This window comes from Marmota marmota, unplaced genomic scaffold (genome assembly GCF_001458135.2).
Source record: "Marmota marmota marmota unplaced genomic scaffold, marMar, whole genome shotgun sequence".
In the NCBI taxonomy this organism is placed as follows: Eukaryota; Metazoa; Chordata; class Mammalia; order Rodentia; family Sciuridae; genus Marmota; species Marmota marmota.
Window position 1 is genome coordinate 24,340,608 of NW_025999853.1, and position 16,223 is coordinate 24,356,830.

Sequence of the window (16,223 nt, forward strand, 5' to 3'; positions counted from 1 at the left end):
CTTTTTTTTTTCTTTCTATATAGGATAAAGTCTTCTTTGGCGGGGGGGGGCTATTTTGTTGACATTACAATGACAGTACCCAGTACCAAATTATTTTGGGAGTATTTTTTTTTTTTGGTAGGACTCTCAAACTGTACAATATTCAGGGCTTTCCAACCAGAAACACTATTAAATAATGCTCACACCCTATTTGAGTTTTTTTTTTTTAAATGAAGGCCTTTATTTTTTTTTTCTTTATTGTGTTTAAAAGGAGTGGAGAAACTAAAAACACTCCATGTTTTAATGTGCCCCACAACATTTTTTGAAAATTCTAGGGGCACTTTCAAAGAACTGTTCAGGGATCTTAGCCAAATGCCTCCCATTAGCATGAATGGAAGTTCTGCTGACTTAATTCCACTCCACTTTGAACATTTGCCCCTGAATGTTTTCCTAATCAAATAAAAAGTTAACACTTAATTAGCCCATGACTTTGGAATTATGAAGGAAAGTTGCAGTTTTGTCTAATTCTTCCCAAACTGGAACTGAATTCACTTAGCATTTGTTTTTCTTCCAAGAGATTAGAAGCAATAGAGAAGGAGAGGGGTAAATAAATATATACCTACATATTAAGACTTTTTCACTACAGATATACACTTGTAATGAATGAAGTGAAGTATTATGGTAAATCATGGATAGGAAATTGCATGGCTCATTCACCTTAGCAACTTGATTTAGATAGATTCTTCGCAATTAAAACTGCAAAACAGATCTTATCATATAGAATGTGATGCATATTTCTAATACATTTGCTTAATTTATTGTAGTAAGTAATCTTTAATATATTTTTAAAAACTTTTAAAATAAACACAAGGTTGTTAGTCTTTTTCTTAACTACACAGTAGCATGGTCTAAACAAAAATCAGCTTCACAAATGCATTTTCTATTCTGTTTTCTAATGAGAGAACTATTCAGGAGATACAGGCCTTTCGAATTTAATTGAAATACTGAACATGAAAATAATTAAGTAACAACTTTCTCTTACTTTTAAGAATCTCCAAAACAACTAATTAATAATATTTTTCTACTAAAGTAAGTTTAGTCCTACTTCTCTGCAAACAAGACTACACCTACTTCCTGCCACTAACATCTATAATATTTACAGGCGCGCACACACACACACACACACACACACTCACGCGTGCACACACTCATCATGTGAACATTCATGCTACTCTGACATCAAAAACTCACACACTTCCCTGAGGGACTCATATTAAAGCTTGTTCTAAAAGACAGTAATGAGGGGCTTACAAAGAGGTATTTGTGATGATGTTAGAAGAATACCTTTTATACACTAACCCAAAAGTTCCTTTTGATTTTTCCTCTTTGACAGAATATTTATATTTATTGACTACTATGCATATTTTAATGATTACTATATAAATTTATTAGCACATTATCAATATGTAATTTATTCATATGACCTCTTAAAATGAAAACATCAATTTCTACAGAAGAATTTCTAAAGAAACAATTCCATACTTTATTAACACATCTTTTCCTATAAATTTGAGGGTGACAAAATATTAATGAGTCATATGCTTAGAAACTTGCAAATAATTTTAGCTGTTGGCTAACTTCAGGTTCCCATTAACTTTTCTAATTATTGTATCAATAAGTTAGTGGCAAGAAGAAAGAATATATCTCTAAATAGTGAATTTTCTATCAATGACTAACATATTCTAGATGTGCCTGGAAAAACAAATCCAAACTTGAATTAATTATTGAAAGGAGAGTATGTTTTTTAGCTACTACTTGAGATAAAAATGAGGGTATCTCATCAGTACCTATTTATGAGGTCTAATTTTTATCAAAAATGTCTAAGATGATATATGAAGTAAAAGGATATTTTGGAATCAATTTCAAAATTTCCCAAGACATATTTTTAAGTATGTAGTATTACAAAACTGAAATGCTTTTAAATTATTTATTCATTAGAAAAAGATCATATTATTAAGTATAAATTAACCTGTTAAATTTCATTTTTAACAAAATTCCATCTTAAAAATGTGTACAGGGACTTGGAATAAGAATGCCATTTTCATTTTAAAAAATAACTATTAGATATAGTAGGCATAGGAGACTGATAATATAAGATAACTGCTTATCAGAACAGATAAAATTTTATCTGTTCTGTTAATTCAAACAAAAGCTCTAAGTTACATAAAAAATGTTACTGCCTAAAAATTTCAAAATAACTTCATAGGAATGTGTTTAATTTTTTATTGTTCAAATAATATTTAAAAGATGCTCCAAGTCAAAGATGTAAGAACATTAAGGACATTTGTACCTTTTCCTTTAGAGTTGCACTGATTCTGAACTGTTATACTAATTGTGATCATTAACAATTATTTATGGGCAATCTCACCTCATGTTTTTAAAATGCACCTTTTCAAATCAATTCATCTAAGGAGGAAATAAAATAAGGAGGGCTATTTTATTATTCTCAAGCAACAATATTCTATGGAGTATTTTGCAGCCATCCCTTACACTATTTTTCATATATTTTAATGTATTCATGCTACTATTATTGATTTGTCAGTGTTTGATTCATTGTAATGACACCATTAACCTAATAAAATAAATTCATAATTATAATAAAGATAAAAATGTAAATTTGTGAATAATGTTTTTCTGGTACATTTAAAACTAACAATATAAATCAAATATGCAAATTCTGAAATTGCATAGGATATTTTTAATTTTAGAAATACCCACTTTAAATCATTCATCAGTTTGAGTTAAAATCCTGAGTCAAACTGATTTCAATCATCTTGGATTTATACAGTTAACAAATTGTAATTTTATTTTTGTGGTTTTAAAAATCAACTGTGAATTTATACAAACTTTAACCTATTTAATATCCATGATATATAATAAAAAAGAAAATCTAGGCAAACATGAAGCTTAATAAATAAGTTCAGAACAGCTTGAACTACATAGCAGAACTTATCTCAAAAAATAAAAATGAAAATAAATATTAATATGGCATACATAAAAATCTGGATTAAAATATAATGTAAGGTTTGCACTGACAATAAGTGTATGAATTATAGATTTGAACCCACAGATCTGTTCTCATAGAGTTGCCACTCTTTGCTGACTTTATTTTCCACCATATTCTTCTCTATTTTCCTATGAAATAGGTTTTATATATATAAGTTGCTGATGGCATTCTGAGGTAATTTAGTTTTATACCTTTTCTTATTTGTTTTGGTAATATACACAATTCATTGGTTTAATTTTCTCTTAAAAAATGTGTGTGACAAATTTAGTTAAATTCAATGGGTTAACAGTGATTACCTATAAAAACAACAAAAACTTTGTCATGGACTCATTAAATCATACTAAATTAAAATGTTACATTCTTTTCAAAAAATAAGTGTAACTATCTTCATAATCCAAAAGACAAATGTACTTCACTTCTTTATGATGATATTGTTTATCTCTTTAAAATTTTTATATTATATATTTCAATAAAAATTTTTAAAGATATTTACTGCTACTAGTTGCACTCTTACCTAGTAGATACTACCAAAGAAATATTGTATACTTATATAAGATATATATCGTACATTTAATCAAATCAACAGTTTTACCTATTGTGAAAACTAAATTTATTGAGTAATATAGAATATCATTTTTTCTATGACTTTAAATATTTATATTTATAATTAGTGACAAATTGTGCAATATCAATATAATTTGTTGACCTCATGAAGGCAACATTTTTCTCCCTTCACTTACTTTAAGAGAATTTTTTGCTATAGAATTATATGACCTTCTCATTGGTTGTTTCATAGACATACAAACATTCATTATTCGAGGTATTAATTACAGCTATATTATTAACATTTTAACAATTTTGGATTGTTTATTTTGAGTACTTGGGGAAAAATAGAAATATCTGATAAAAATATGATATTTTCTTCAAAGGAAAGAATTGCTCCAAATGTCACTAAATTGCTATACCACAATGGCTAGAGATAAACGTTTCCTATTTCTTGTTCAGTTTAAGTGAAGTAAACTTTTAAGATTAGAAGAGAAACTAGTGAAGGGGAAAAAGAGGGAGGAATAATTATCTCAGAATCACCATTAAATTAAACTTTACATTTTCATTTAAGAAAATTATTTAATTACAGTATGTGAAATAGAATTTCTTAAACTAGGAACACTATGTAGCTTTAATCTGTTTTCAATTATTCCAATGACAACAAATTACCTATAATTTGAATCCACGTCTTGGTATTGTTCAGGTTTCCAGTGGCATATTTTTATAATGCATCATTATAACCACAGGTTTGAAGATATTGTGTGGGTCTCTACACATTTATAAACATGTATTTAGTGATGATTCTCAATATAGACTAAGTAAGACTTCCTTCATAATTTAGGTGAGGAAAAAAACTTCAACCTTTCTTCTGAAAACTTTGATTAAAAATATTTTCTTTCTAAGAAAATTATTCTGGTGAACAGAAAATACACCTGAAATCCTAAAGTGACTATTTTGTTTTCCTAATTTAAAGTGCAAAGTATATTTAACTGAATGTGATCTTTCCCTAGATCCTTAAAAATTAAATTTATTCACAGCTTAGATTAGCTTAAATGCTACAGCATGAGAGAACACTCAAATGAGAGGTAAGAACTTTAGAACAAAATTAAAATTGGCTAATGGATACTATGTAATCTCCACATTTATCAAGAACTTACTATATACCATACAATGTTCTGAGGACTTGCATCAACTATTATGTACAACACTCACATACACTACATAAACTTTTTCCTAATTTTATAAATAAGGAAAAATGTTCCTATTTGTTAATTCATTTGCCAGAGGTCTGAAAGCTATAAAGTGGCAAAGTTAGGTTTGAACCAAAGACTCCCTAACTGATGTTCATAATCCTTACATTAAACCCCTAGCTCTCCTCAAGTTCTTAAATTCAGCTCTATAGACTGTAAACACAGGGTTTTTCAATTCAGAAATCTATTTAATCCTCACAATTAACAAAATAAATATTAGTGACAAATTTCTGAATTCAGAAAATCTGGCTTCAAATTAAATGAGTTAATGGCCTCCTCATCATCTACATTACCAACACCTCCAACACTAATACCAACAATAGCTCCATTTGAAAAATAAGAAATCTGAAGAGCTAGGAAATCAAGGGACTGATCCAAGTCATCTAGCTAGTACATAATCAAGCTGATGCTCATATAATCCAAACCAAATCAACAGCATGAAAAGAACATTACCTGTAAGAATGAAGGTTGGCTACAAGCTTCCAGAAAACATTCAAGAATATTTAATTCACCAAAAAAATTAACTTTAAAATGCTTTGATTTTAAAGTTGATATATCCTTGCTTGCTTATTAAATTCAAGGTCAACATTATTTTGGTCTCTGATTAGTTTGCACCAAGCAGTGCTTTCAGAATTTAATACAAACATTACCTAGTTTATTATCTGTCTATAATGCAAACATTCCATTATGCCCAAACCAGTACCTACCAAATATCTGTTAATAAATACAAATAATGTTGGAAGAGAAAAAGCTAAGCTGAAAGGGATCTGCAAAACCTGGCTAGTCTGTTAGAGAAGAAAATTGAGGGAAATTTAATTGCTTAAGACCATAGTGCTGGTTACTAACAGAGATTCAAAAACAAGCTATTTCATTGAAAATTGATTACTTTTTAAATAAGGTACTACCAAAGAACTATTGAAGTAAGTCAGTACTTAAGTTTATTTCTATTCAGTGACTGAGTAACTTACTTGATAATATAGTGATACAAAGGTGATAAGAAGTTGTTCATATTTTAATACTTTACATTGTAAATAGGGGAGAGACCTTTTATACAACCCACCACAGAACCCATGAGAAAATGATGTGCTGATGGAGAGAGGATGTAGAAGCTTCAAGATATAACTACGGTTTAGATGAATGGAAGGGAATTTAAGATAAAGGAGACAGACTCAGCACAAACAATGACAATGTTTTTAAAAATGATACAACTGGAACAACATCAGATATTTTAATTTAGCTAATGCTGTCAAATGGTAATTGATAGTGTGGGTCAAAATAAAGAACTTTTCTTTATTCAACTAACATACTCATTACATAAAAATATACTACCTCAAAGTTCATTACTGTGGATGCCACAACTCTCATTTTCTTATTTATTCACTGTCAATAGATAGCAGGCCTAAGAAAAATACCAAAAAGAGTCTAACAGGTGTCAGTGTCAAGACTTTTTAAATAGTTTAAATCATCATCTTATGTATTTTTTTAAATGAAAGCATTTTTGGTTTCCAAAGTGATGCAATGTCTTAGGGTCAAAATTGAACAATTCCATTCAGTTGCTGAATTAAGAAGATAATGTGGCAAAAGAGCCCTGGACTTCTGAATTCAGAAAATCTGGCTTCAAATTAAATGAGTTAATGGCCTTAATAAGGATGCACAGTTCCTGTCTTAAAATAAGCCCCCAATTTTTACTATTTTTACTGCTATGGCTTTTGTTACTGCAGTGTAATAAAAACCATTTGAAACAAAGCATTTAAAACATTTTAGTAAGCATTCATTACTATTCATAAATAAACACATTACATGTTATATATAGAAGTCTGTACATTGGATACAATGATTATCCACACTGAGCAGGCTTGAGGAGAACATTTTCTAAACCATCTCTGTTTTTCATGTATTTCTGTGTATGTTTTTGCTTTCCAGCCAAATTGTTAATTTTTTATTTCTGTGCTGCCTTCAACATTTTCTAGTTTCCAACTTTTCTGCAGTTAATAATTTTTTTTTCTGTAATTAGTAACAGTAACCAAATTCAATGTCTAATTGCATTGAGTTGTTGGATTCTATTTCCATTCCTATTTCTCCCATTATGTTTCTATTTTCAAGCCTAATGATTAAAAAAAAATCCTGTAGGCTGAAGCTTGACATCATTATTTTTTTTTTCAACTAAACTAAATAGTCTACCATGTACTTTTACCTTAAAGAGAAATGTCCCCTAGATTTATCCAAAATCTATACAGAGGAGGTACATGTAGTTCGTTTCAGAATTTTTGACAACCAAACACAAAGTGACTTACCAATACAAGAGTATAGTACGAATTTTGCAGCTATCCTTTTTATTATTATTCATGAATTCTACTATCAAAACAAATTCAACATAATTTCTCTGTGTTCCCATACTTTGGTACAACCAACATCAACAAAGTATGGAGAAGACACAGGAGAATAATTGTTACAAAATTCCCATGATTTGTGCCCAGAAATTTTTCAATTAATCCCTGATGGAGTAAAAAAAATACTATCAAGTGTATAATTTGATGTACCATTTCCTTTCTTTCCTTAGCTACTAGGTTACCTTAAATTATTAATTGATATCTAAAACTCTGAAGCACAATAACACATGAGAAAATATCCAATAAAAAGGGATGACCAGTCAGAGTATATTAAGCCCTTATACACATTTTAATTTGTGGCAGATTTTACTCTAAATGCTTTATAAAACATCAAAGAAAGGAATCAGAGATAAAGCAACCAACAAACAGCTAAGAAGTGAAAAATAGAAATGGGATTTAAAAGTAAAGGAATAAAGATTGAAAGAATAAGATGCAGTAAAAAGGAAAAAAAAGGTCTATCAGTCAAGTGTTGTGCAATAAACATTAAGACTGTTTAAAGTCCATTTGATAAGAGTTCATAGTTTCTTAAAAACAATAAGGTCCATCTGAATTTTCCTTTTTATTATTTCACTGGTTGTGGATACATTTCCTGCTCCTTTGAACTAAATTTCAGACTTGAACAATGCAATTCAAGCCTTAGGCTTTTTTGGTATAAATTTATTAATCATCAAACATTCAAATATATTCACTGGGAGAAACAGTCTAGTGTATGGGTTAAGATCTTGCTCTTGGCAGGCAAGGTTGTTCTGGTCACATCTGGGGTTCATCACTAGTGAAAGTGAGTTAATACCTCCCCTCTCTGTGCCTCAGTTTCCTCAACTGAGAAACAGATATTTGATTAACACCTATCCCATAAGGTTGTTGGGAGGATTAAATAAGTTAATGTGACTTGTTTAGAACAGTGCCTGGACATAGGATGAGGGTCACTGTGGTGTTAACTGTAAGATGCTACAATCCCTGTCTTCATGGAGCTTGTGGCCCAAAGGAGAAACACGCACAGAGCATTTATTTTGTTTCAAACTCAACTAAGACACACAATGTGTGGTGAACAAAATTTCCCTAGCCTTATGATGATAAGTAACCAGAAGTATACTTATGCTTTAAGATAAATTGTAAAACAGAAAGAAGACACTTCTTTTGACTGGCATGGGATATGTACATTGGTTTCCACAGTGCTTGGACAGTTGAGCTATATAGCAGCTCTTTAGACACTGCCCCTGAAAGAGCCACTGGTGCAATCATAGACCAATTCCTTAACTCAACTTGGTCTGTTACTCTTTTAAAATGAGGATTTTGAACAAGGTGCTCTCTGAGGCTTTTTTAACATGCAGTATTACTTTAGTAAATTTGGTGAATTGGTCTGGAGGAGTGAAGTTCCCAAAATGGGTTTTTAGGAACATAAAAGACAAGAACACTAGGAAGGCACATTAAAGGATTGAATTCACACTCACAGGGTATGAATTGACCTTTATAGGAAATGAAAACCCTTCCATAAATGGCTGGATGACCTAGTCACTTAACTGTCACAGTGTCCCTTTTGCATATGTGTCATTTTTCCACAGAGGTCCTTTAGGATTCATATCACCAAGTAATGAAATAAAAGCATTGCCTCTTCCTTATAATATGCATGATCCTTATCATATATCAAAATACAGTTCTGAATATCACTATTCAGTATCAGGGAAAATAATATAATATGAAATACACTAGAAATATGAAATACATTTACAAGTATATATATCACAAGGTATGAAAAAAGAAAATATACTCTTAATTAAAAGGAAAATAAGAAGAAAAAGAATTACTAATGCTTTTGAAATAATGTAAAAGATATCCCACGATGAAAGCAAGATTTCCTATTCATGGTTAATTTCTGAAAATTATATTTATAAGTCATAAGGATCACATGTGTCCTTGACACAATTAAAAATATCAAATCTGAAAAAAAAAACATAGAAGAGAGATTTTTAAGTAGAATAAAGGAATTAAAGGCCACATTTGACACCAGGTTTCAACACAGTCCATGAAACAGTAGCCACCCTGAGGGCAACACTATTGTTTTTAAAAATTAGCAAAGGAAGAAAGCCTGAATACTTAAATGTAGATACAATTTAGAGGCTTCTTCAATGAAACAATATTTCATTTATTAGTGTATAAAAAAATCCATAAGGAAGAGATCATGTAATATTTTTATGTGAATGGCTGAAAGAAAATAATCACAAAATAAATCTTTTAATAAAAACAAATTTTAACAAATATGAAAAAGGTTAACTAGAAATTGAACTGTCATTATTGACTATTGCATTAGGTATAATAAAACCTATGCTCACCTTTTGAAGAATTTATAACATCTACTTTTCTTGATCAGCAAACTGTAATTTACCATACCTGTGGGTAGCTGTCAGTTCTTGGCAAAACTGATATATCGTAGGTCGCAGCAAAATGGCTTTTAGCTTGTTGTATTTGGCCATAACGTTCCCTTTTTCTCCACTTGGCCCTTCGATTTTGAAACCAAACCTAGTTTTTTTAAAAAAGTGAAATTTCATATAAGGAATATTTGATAAAGCAAATTTGCTATTAAAAGATTTCAAACCAGAAAGGAAAACCACATCAATAAAATCACTAAGAAAAGAATTTCTTATGTCACAGAAGGATACTTTCTCTCATACCCTGATGTGATAAGTAGTGTGTGGGTGACGAAATAAAATTTAATAAAAAGAGCCATTAGGATTTCAGCAAATTTATTTGATATGTTAGTGCCTCTAACGTATTTCATTGTATAATCTCTAGAAAATGAAAAGGGATTAGATTATATATGATCCTGAAGATTCTTTGTTTCAACATTATCATGGATAATCTGCTTCCAAGAGAATATTAAAGTCTGGGAGATAATCATAGCTTTTTAGTTTGGGGAATGCAACAACATAAACTCAGCCAATCTATGACCAAATAAATATCTATTTAAAATTATCTTAAAAACATATCACAAAATGAAGATTGTTCTGGGATGTACCTATATTTAGATAATATTATAAAAATTAAACAAAGATTGCATATAAAATATACAGCTTTAGTGGAAATGTCTTAAATATTTAGAAATAGAAAAACAGAAGACATTACATTGAATATGGTAAGGACTATAGGTAAAATATAATCATGTAAAATTGAAATGTCATTTTAAAATACATAAATGTACTTATTACATAAAGTATACCATTTATTTTTCCTTATAGAAAATGCTCGAATATTTTCACAATCATACCTCTAATTTAAAACACTTACAGGTAATATAAATAATAAAATAAATAGGGTGGACAGAACCAAGTGTCAAGAATTCCAGTAAGTTAGTGTGGCCTACATCTTCCATAATTTCTCTAATTATATATTAGAAATATTTATCCAATGAACCACCTTCCTAAGAATGTTTTAATTCACATTTCTAGCTCTCAAAAAAATCTTCATTTAATATTTTAATGTATTCAAGGGAGATACAATAAATTATATTCAATAGGAAAACTTTGATATTTTTGAGTAGACATTATACAAGAAGATTTCAGGAATCTCTTTCATCTTCTTTACACTACTATGTGCAAAATATAAAATATTAAGAAACTGGAAATTAAACACAAAAATGCAAAATGTCAAAAGTCTTTCAGTAAAATTTAGTTGAAAATTTTACATTGTCTTTCATACTCAATTCTAATCTTCTATATCTTTATACCTTCATAATTTTGGCTACCTGTTAATACACAATATGATAGTCAAGTATATATTGGAAATTTAAGATGACATATTGAAGAGTTTTCACAATTAAAACAAGATAAAAATAAAAAGATACTTGTTTAGTATGTTACTTAGTACAATGTCTATTATCCATTATACCCAGAGCTTGAGGCAACAAAACAAATCACATTTTCTTTCTGTCTCTACAAATGGGCATCAAAAATGTATGAAGGGAATTTAGTAATGAAGGTTTTGGGGGGTTTGTTTTTCTGATTTTCAAAAAGACCTTGGTGCTCTCCTTAAGATGGGTGCTAATTACCACTCTAATGTAACAGCAGGAAAGGGAACAACCTGAGTAAATTAGGTTCAGGTTGGCTCCCTGTACATGTTCTCAGACAAAAATTAATCAGGACTTAAGGGGAAAACATGCATTACACCCAGCTGATCACTCTGTATGTAAATATCTTTTTCTATGGTTACAAGTATAACTAATTTAAATATATATGACACAAAACCGAAAAACACACATAAAGGCCTCGTGTTAATACTTGACAATTCTAAAATTCTTTTTTAGTACAACTTTCTAGATTTTTATTTCCTGAACTAAGATAAAATAACCATTCACTTCCAAAAACTCAAGCAAAAATCTGCTGCTTGTTATCCCTGCACCACCAGATGTTGTCTTTAATGATGTATGGAGACTTACAATGTATGGAGACTTACGTTTACTTCACTGCACTCAGAACAAAATTTGTCACTATTTGTTCATTTTTCCGTTATGGTGGCTTATCAGAATTGAAGAATACAGTATTTTCCTAATTAATTAAAGTAAAAATATACACACAAAGGAAAAAAACACTCTCCTGAATTACTGATTCATTTAAAGCTTTTATTTATTACTTGGGAACTAATAAAATGTAATTTGAGAATGTCAAATCTAGCAAAAAAAAATACTACTAAGGGTAGTAGTATTTTCACTTAGTATAAATTTTCTACTTCAAATTATTAAAAATTTAAGCACATTGAATCATCTGATTTTGATAATTTGAAATAACTGAGTATATACAAAAATTCACTTTAAGTACATACTCATTATTTACTCTGTAAAAACTATATAATTATCTAAATTTTAGAAATCAGAACACATTATTGACAACTACTGAGAGCAAAAAATGGTAAATGAGCTATCTTGTATTTCTTTAATTATGTCAGTGAAAATATCTTATGGTATATACACATAAGAATTGAAAGTTTGTGGGATTGTTTCATTTTTTTTCTTTTATGAAAACCCCATTCCAAGAAAAACTAGATTTGTGTGCTATTATAAAAATAATTCACAAGTACTTGGTATATAAACTAAGAGGAATTTCAGTGGCTGATAAAACAGAAAAACAAATTTATTGATTACCTAAAGCCATAATTATAGTTTTTTACTTTTAAAATTTGTTTTTAAATTAGAGAAATGTTATCAAATTATGTTCTTTTTAAGTATTAATTTATATGCCTGTATAATAACTGGTTTTGTTATGTTTTGAGTTTTCAGTTTTTTTGCAAGTAAAAAGGGTTGTTTTTTTTTTTTAATGGACTTATATATTACATTGTTCTATATCTTCAGCTCCAGAATCAGTTTCTTCACTTGTGACAAAATGCAATTATTCTCAAACTATTCTTCTTTTGATTACCACCCCAACAAGGCCTCCAATTGGCTCCTACCTGGACTCTGGCCTCTGTGAGTTCTGTTCTCAGAGCGAGCTGTTCTCTGACGTATACATCCGGGTAATGGGTTTTCTGAAAGACCTTCTCCAGTTCCTCCAGCTGCAAACTGGTGAAGGTGGTTCTATGTCTCCGCTTTTTACTGCTAGACACGTTGCTGTCACATTTATCCCCAAGTTCATCCAGTTCTCCCTTCTCTGGCATCCCTTTCACGGGAGACATCCGGAGATTGCTGCAGTTGTCCATAGCTCTATTCAGTTCGGTGTGAAGGGGCTGGCCTTCTACTTTGGCGATCCCATAGTTCACTGTATCCAGAGGGGAAAAGAGCAGTTCTCAGGATTGTCAAGCACATCTTAATGTTAAGAATTAAGTCAAAGCCATTTAGAGCATCAGGATGTAGTTCTGTTAATGATTTATTGTGCCAGTATTAATTGGATGATCACATTATTTAAAATTATTAATTCGCTGTGGAACAGGTTTAAAAAATCATTTTAAAATGTGAACATTGAATTAATAATTTATGGAATCCACAGTTGTATTTTATAAGGTTAATGTAAGGTTCATACATATAACATATAATCAAGTTAATGTAATCAAATTGAATGATGCTCTAGACGTAAAAAAGAAAAACCTAAAGTGACCATGATTTTTGAAAAGTGAACCGAACTTGGTATGTTTTTCAAACATAATTAAGCCACTTGAAAGGTTCAAAAAATATATATTCCAATTTAAAATAATATGTACATACCTATTTCCACACGTTATTTTCCCCTCCACACAAAACTTATTGCTTGTAGATTTAAATGGGGCATTTTGAATATTTCAACTGAATACTCATGTCTGAATTTAAATTTCTTTCAAAAAGCAATCTACTAAATTGAAAAAATAAAATTTCTATCAATTTATTAAAATGTTTAGTATAGAAAATAATAATATTTAAGTATACATCTTTACCTTAAAAACTCATCTTGTGGCTCTTTCTTAAATATCCCATTTTTCTGTTTAACTCATGTAATGTGTTTTAGGACAAAGTTTTATTGTCTCTTCTATGAACGCATAGAAATTAAAACATCTATTAAAACATTACAAAGGATGACATCTGGCATTATGTTATGTGGTATTTTAATTCCAGTAATTTTCTTCAGATTTGATTGCATGCATGCAATATAAAACAAAAAATATATATATCATATGATGCCACACACAAAAATAACAATGAATGCACATAAGGAAATGGTAGGCATTTTTTAAAACGTAAAACCAATCCAGTCAAAACAGAAACTTCCAAAGGATGATCATACTTTTTTCATTTGTTTCTGTTTTTTAAATTATTCCTCATATTTTAAGAACTGTCTTATTATGAAAATATATTCGACTTTAATGCTTATGTAACTTAATTCCTAATAGCTTTTATGCAAAGTAAGATGTGATATAAAATTAAATTTTAAAAAGGGGCTTGACTGATGAACAATACGGTTTTGTCTCCATGGACTGAGTTAAACTAGGAACTGCGGCAATTAGGGATGGGGGAGGGGAAGCCATGGAGTGGCTAAGGGCATCTCAGGAGAAAGACAGGATCTTTCCTAAATTAAGCAGAAAGCTGCCCGTGTTCATCTCACTCAATACTTTCTTGTCAAAATTCATCCTAATAGTGTGATATTCGGTTAAAAGTTAGCAAAGTATCAAAAATCACCTATTTCTCTTCTAATTTTGGATTCCCGACAATTTGAAAAATGATTGAGTTCATCTAGCCGTCAACACCGGACATTGCAGAACTATTAAAGTCCCGTCAAGTCAAATAAGTTCAGTAAACATCTGAGAATTTCAAAAATACAGTCAATAATTTAAATTTAATGTATTAAAAACTCCACGTCTTTAAAATAGAAGATTGAAATGACAACCATTATTTTCTCTCTCACTTGCGCTTCTAATTTTGTTTTACCCTTACAAGTCAAGAGTAGCTCGCCAAACTGGATAAAATAAGTAAAACATGAGATTTATTTAAAACTTCGGTACAAAGTATTTAGTTAATGAGCTTCTTCTACAAAGCCAGTGTCTTGCCAGATTTTGGAACTTCCAATAAAATAGACGGTGGAGACTTGTTATAAATATTTCACACTTAATTCGTTTGTTATTTTAAAGCAACCCACTTCTTACAGCTTAACTGTGGAATATATACAATGATAAGGAAAAGTCCTCTTGGAATTGTAAACGTGCTTTAGCTGTCGCGATCTGAAATAATAGGTTTGTATTGGGTTACAAGATAGAAAAGATAGATGGTTTGTTTTGATAACATTTTGACTTTGAGATATTTGGGCATTCAAAGTTGAAGATTTCACCCAGAAGCATTCCGAGAGGCTTCTTAGGAGTCTTTTCATAAGGAGTCAGAAAAATGGACAACACAAATCCTAGAGTAAGAGATTATACACCAATGATTTTTTGCCCCAAGCTATCTAAAGTGATTTGGTATTAAACAAAAATCTACATATGTTGCGCTGCATAAAAGCAGAAATCCACACAATCTAATTATCTAGCAATACTCCCCAACCTCACAATGAAAAAATTCGCCACGCCTTGGACAATAAAAAGTTTATCACCTAAAGGTGCTCAAAGATCTCTTATTTTCACCCCAGAGGACAGTGACGTCTTCTAAGGAGCTGTGATCGATTTCATCTCCTCCCGGCCAGCAGCGCGGCTGGTTCACAGAGGAAGCGCGCTATCTAGACTCAATTACGCTTTCTTTAGCGCCCCATCAGTTTACGCTGGGATCCTGGTTAGAGACGCGCTAACCTATAACTTGGGCTACCCAACAGTGAAATGAGAATCAAGTGGAGGTAACCGGGTTCTCTAATTCCTTGGCCCAGCAAAAGACGGCTGCAGCGATAACGCCGCTTGCTGAAGCGCGCACAGTTACGCTTGACTCCCTTAGCTCGCTCTTTCTCTTTCCTTCTTTTCTTTCTCCTTCTCTCTCTGCCTATCCTGAAGGGTCCCACTTTTCAGATTTGCGAAGGGATGCCGCTACTGGGGCTGGAGCTGGGGCGCTGACTACTCACCGCTGCTGTCCTGACAGGGTGAGGTCCTCTCCAAGCGCACGTGATGTTCGGCTCGCGGCAGGGGCCCAAAGGCCTGCACGCATTTGCCTGCCGACGCTTTGCTGTAAAAGGACTCATTGTCCAGCGTCTCCATAACGTGCTCCAACGCGCCTCCTGCGCCCATGTAAAAGTCACTGTTTTTACTTGGCGGGCTCTTAAGGGCAAACTTCTCGCTCAGAAACTCCATAATCCTGGAAGGCTGTTTCGGAGTTCTCGGGGCGCCGGGGCTGGAGAGCGCTGGGGGAGGGAGCGAGTGGGCGGGAGGAGGGAGGGCCAGAGAGGAGGGAAGGGGAAGCCAACCCTGCGACGCCGGGAGCTGCCCGACTTCGAGCCCTTTAATACACACGGGCTGGAAAGGGGGCACCCGAAGTTGCTTTTATATCTTGAAACTCAGCTGGGCTCCTTGGGCAACCTCCCAGTTCTAATGAATATGAAAATAAGCAGGCGACTAACTCCACCCCGG

General features: G+C 31.6%; 1 protein-coding gene across 7 annotated transcripts in view; it reads right to left on the reverse strand.

Moving 5' to 3' along the window:
- Positions 1-16,223, reverse strand: part of LOC107139799 (ALX homeobox protein 1) — a 219,733-nt gene that overhangs the window by 5,277 nt on the left and 198,233 nt on the right. For 6 of the 7 annotated variants that reach the window (XM_048804423.1, XM_048804414.1, XM_048804427.1 and 3 more), the window contains 2 exons: positions 12,669-12,973; positions 9,621-9,749 (listed from right to left, as the gene is read on the reverse strand). In XM_048804423.1, coding sequence (XP_048660380.1) covers positions 9,621-9,749; positions 12,669-12,973 — 434 coding nt within the window. Of the gene's footprint in view, positions 1-9,620; positions 9,750-12,668; positions 12,974-15,721; positions 16,163-16,223 lie in introns of those variants that run through there. The other variant, XM_015482654.2, reaches the window with a different exon arrangement.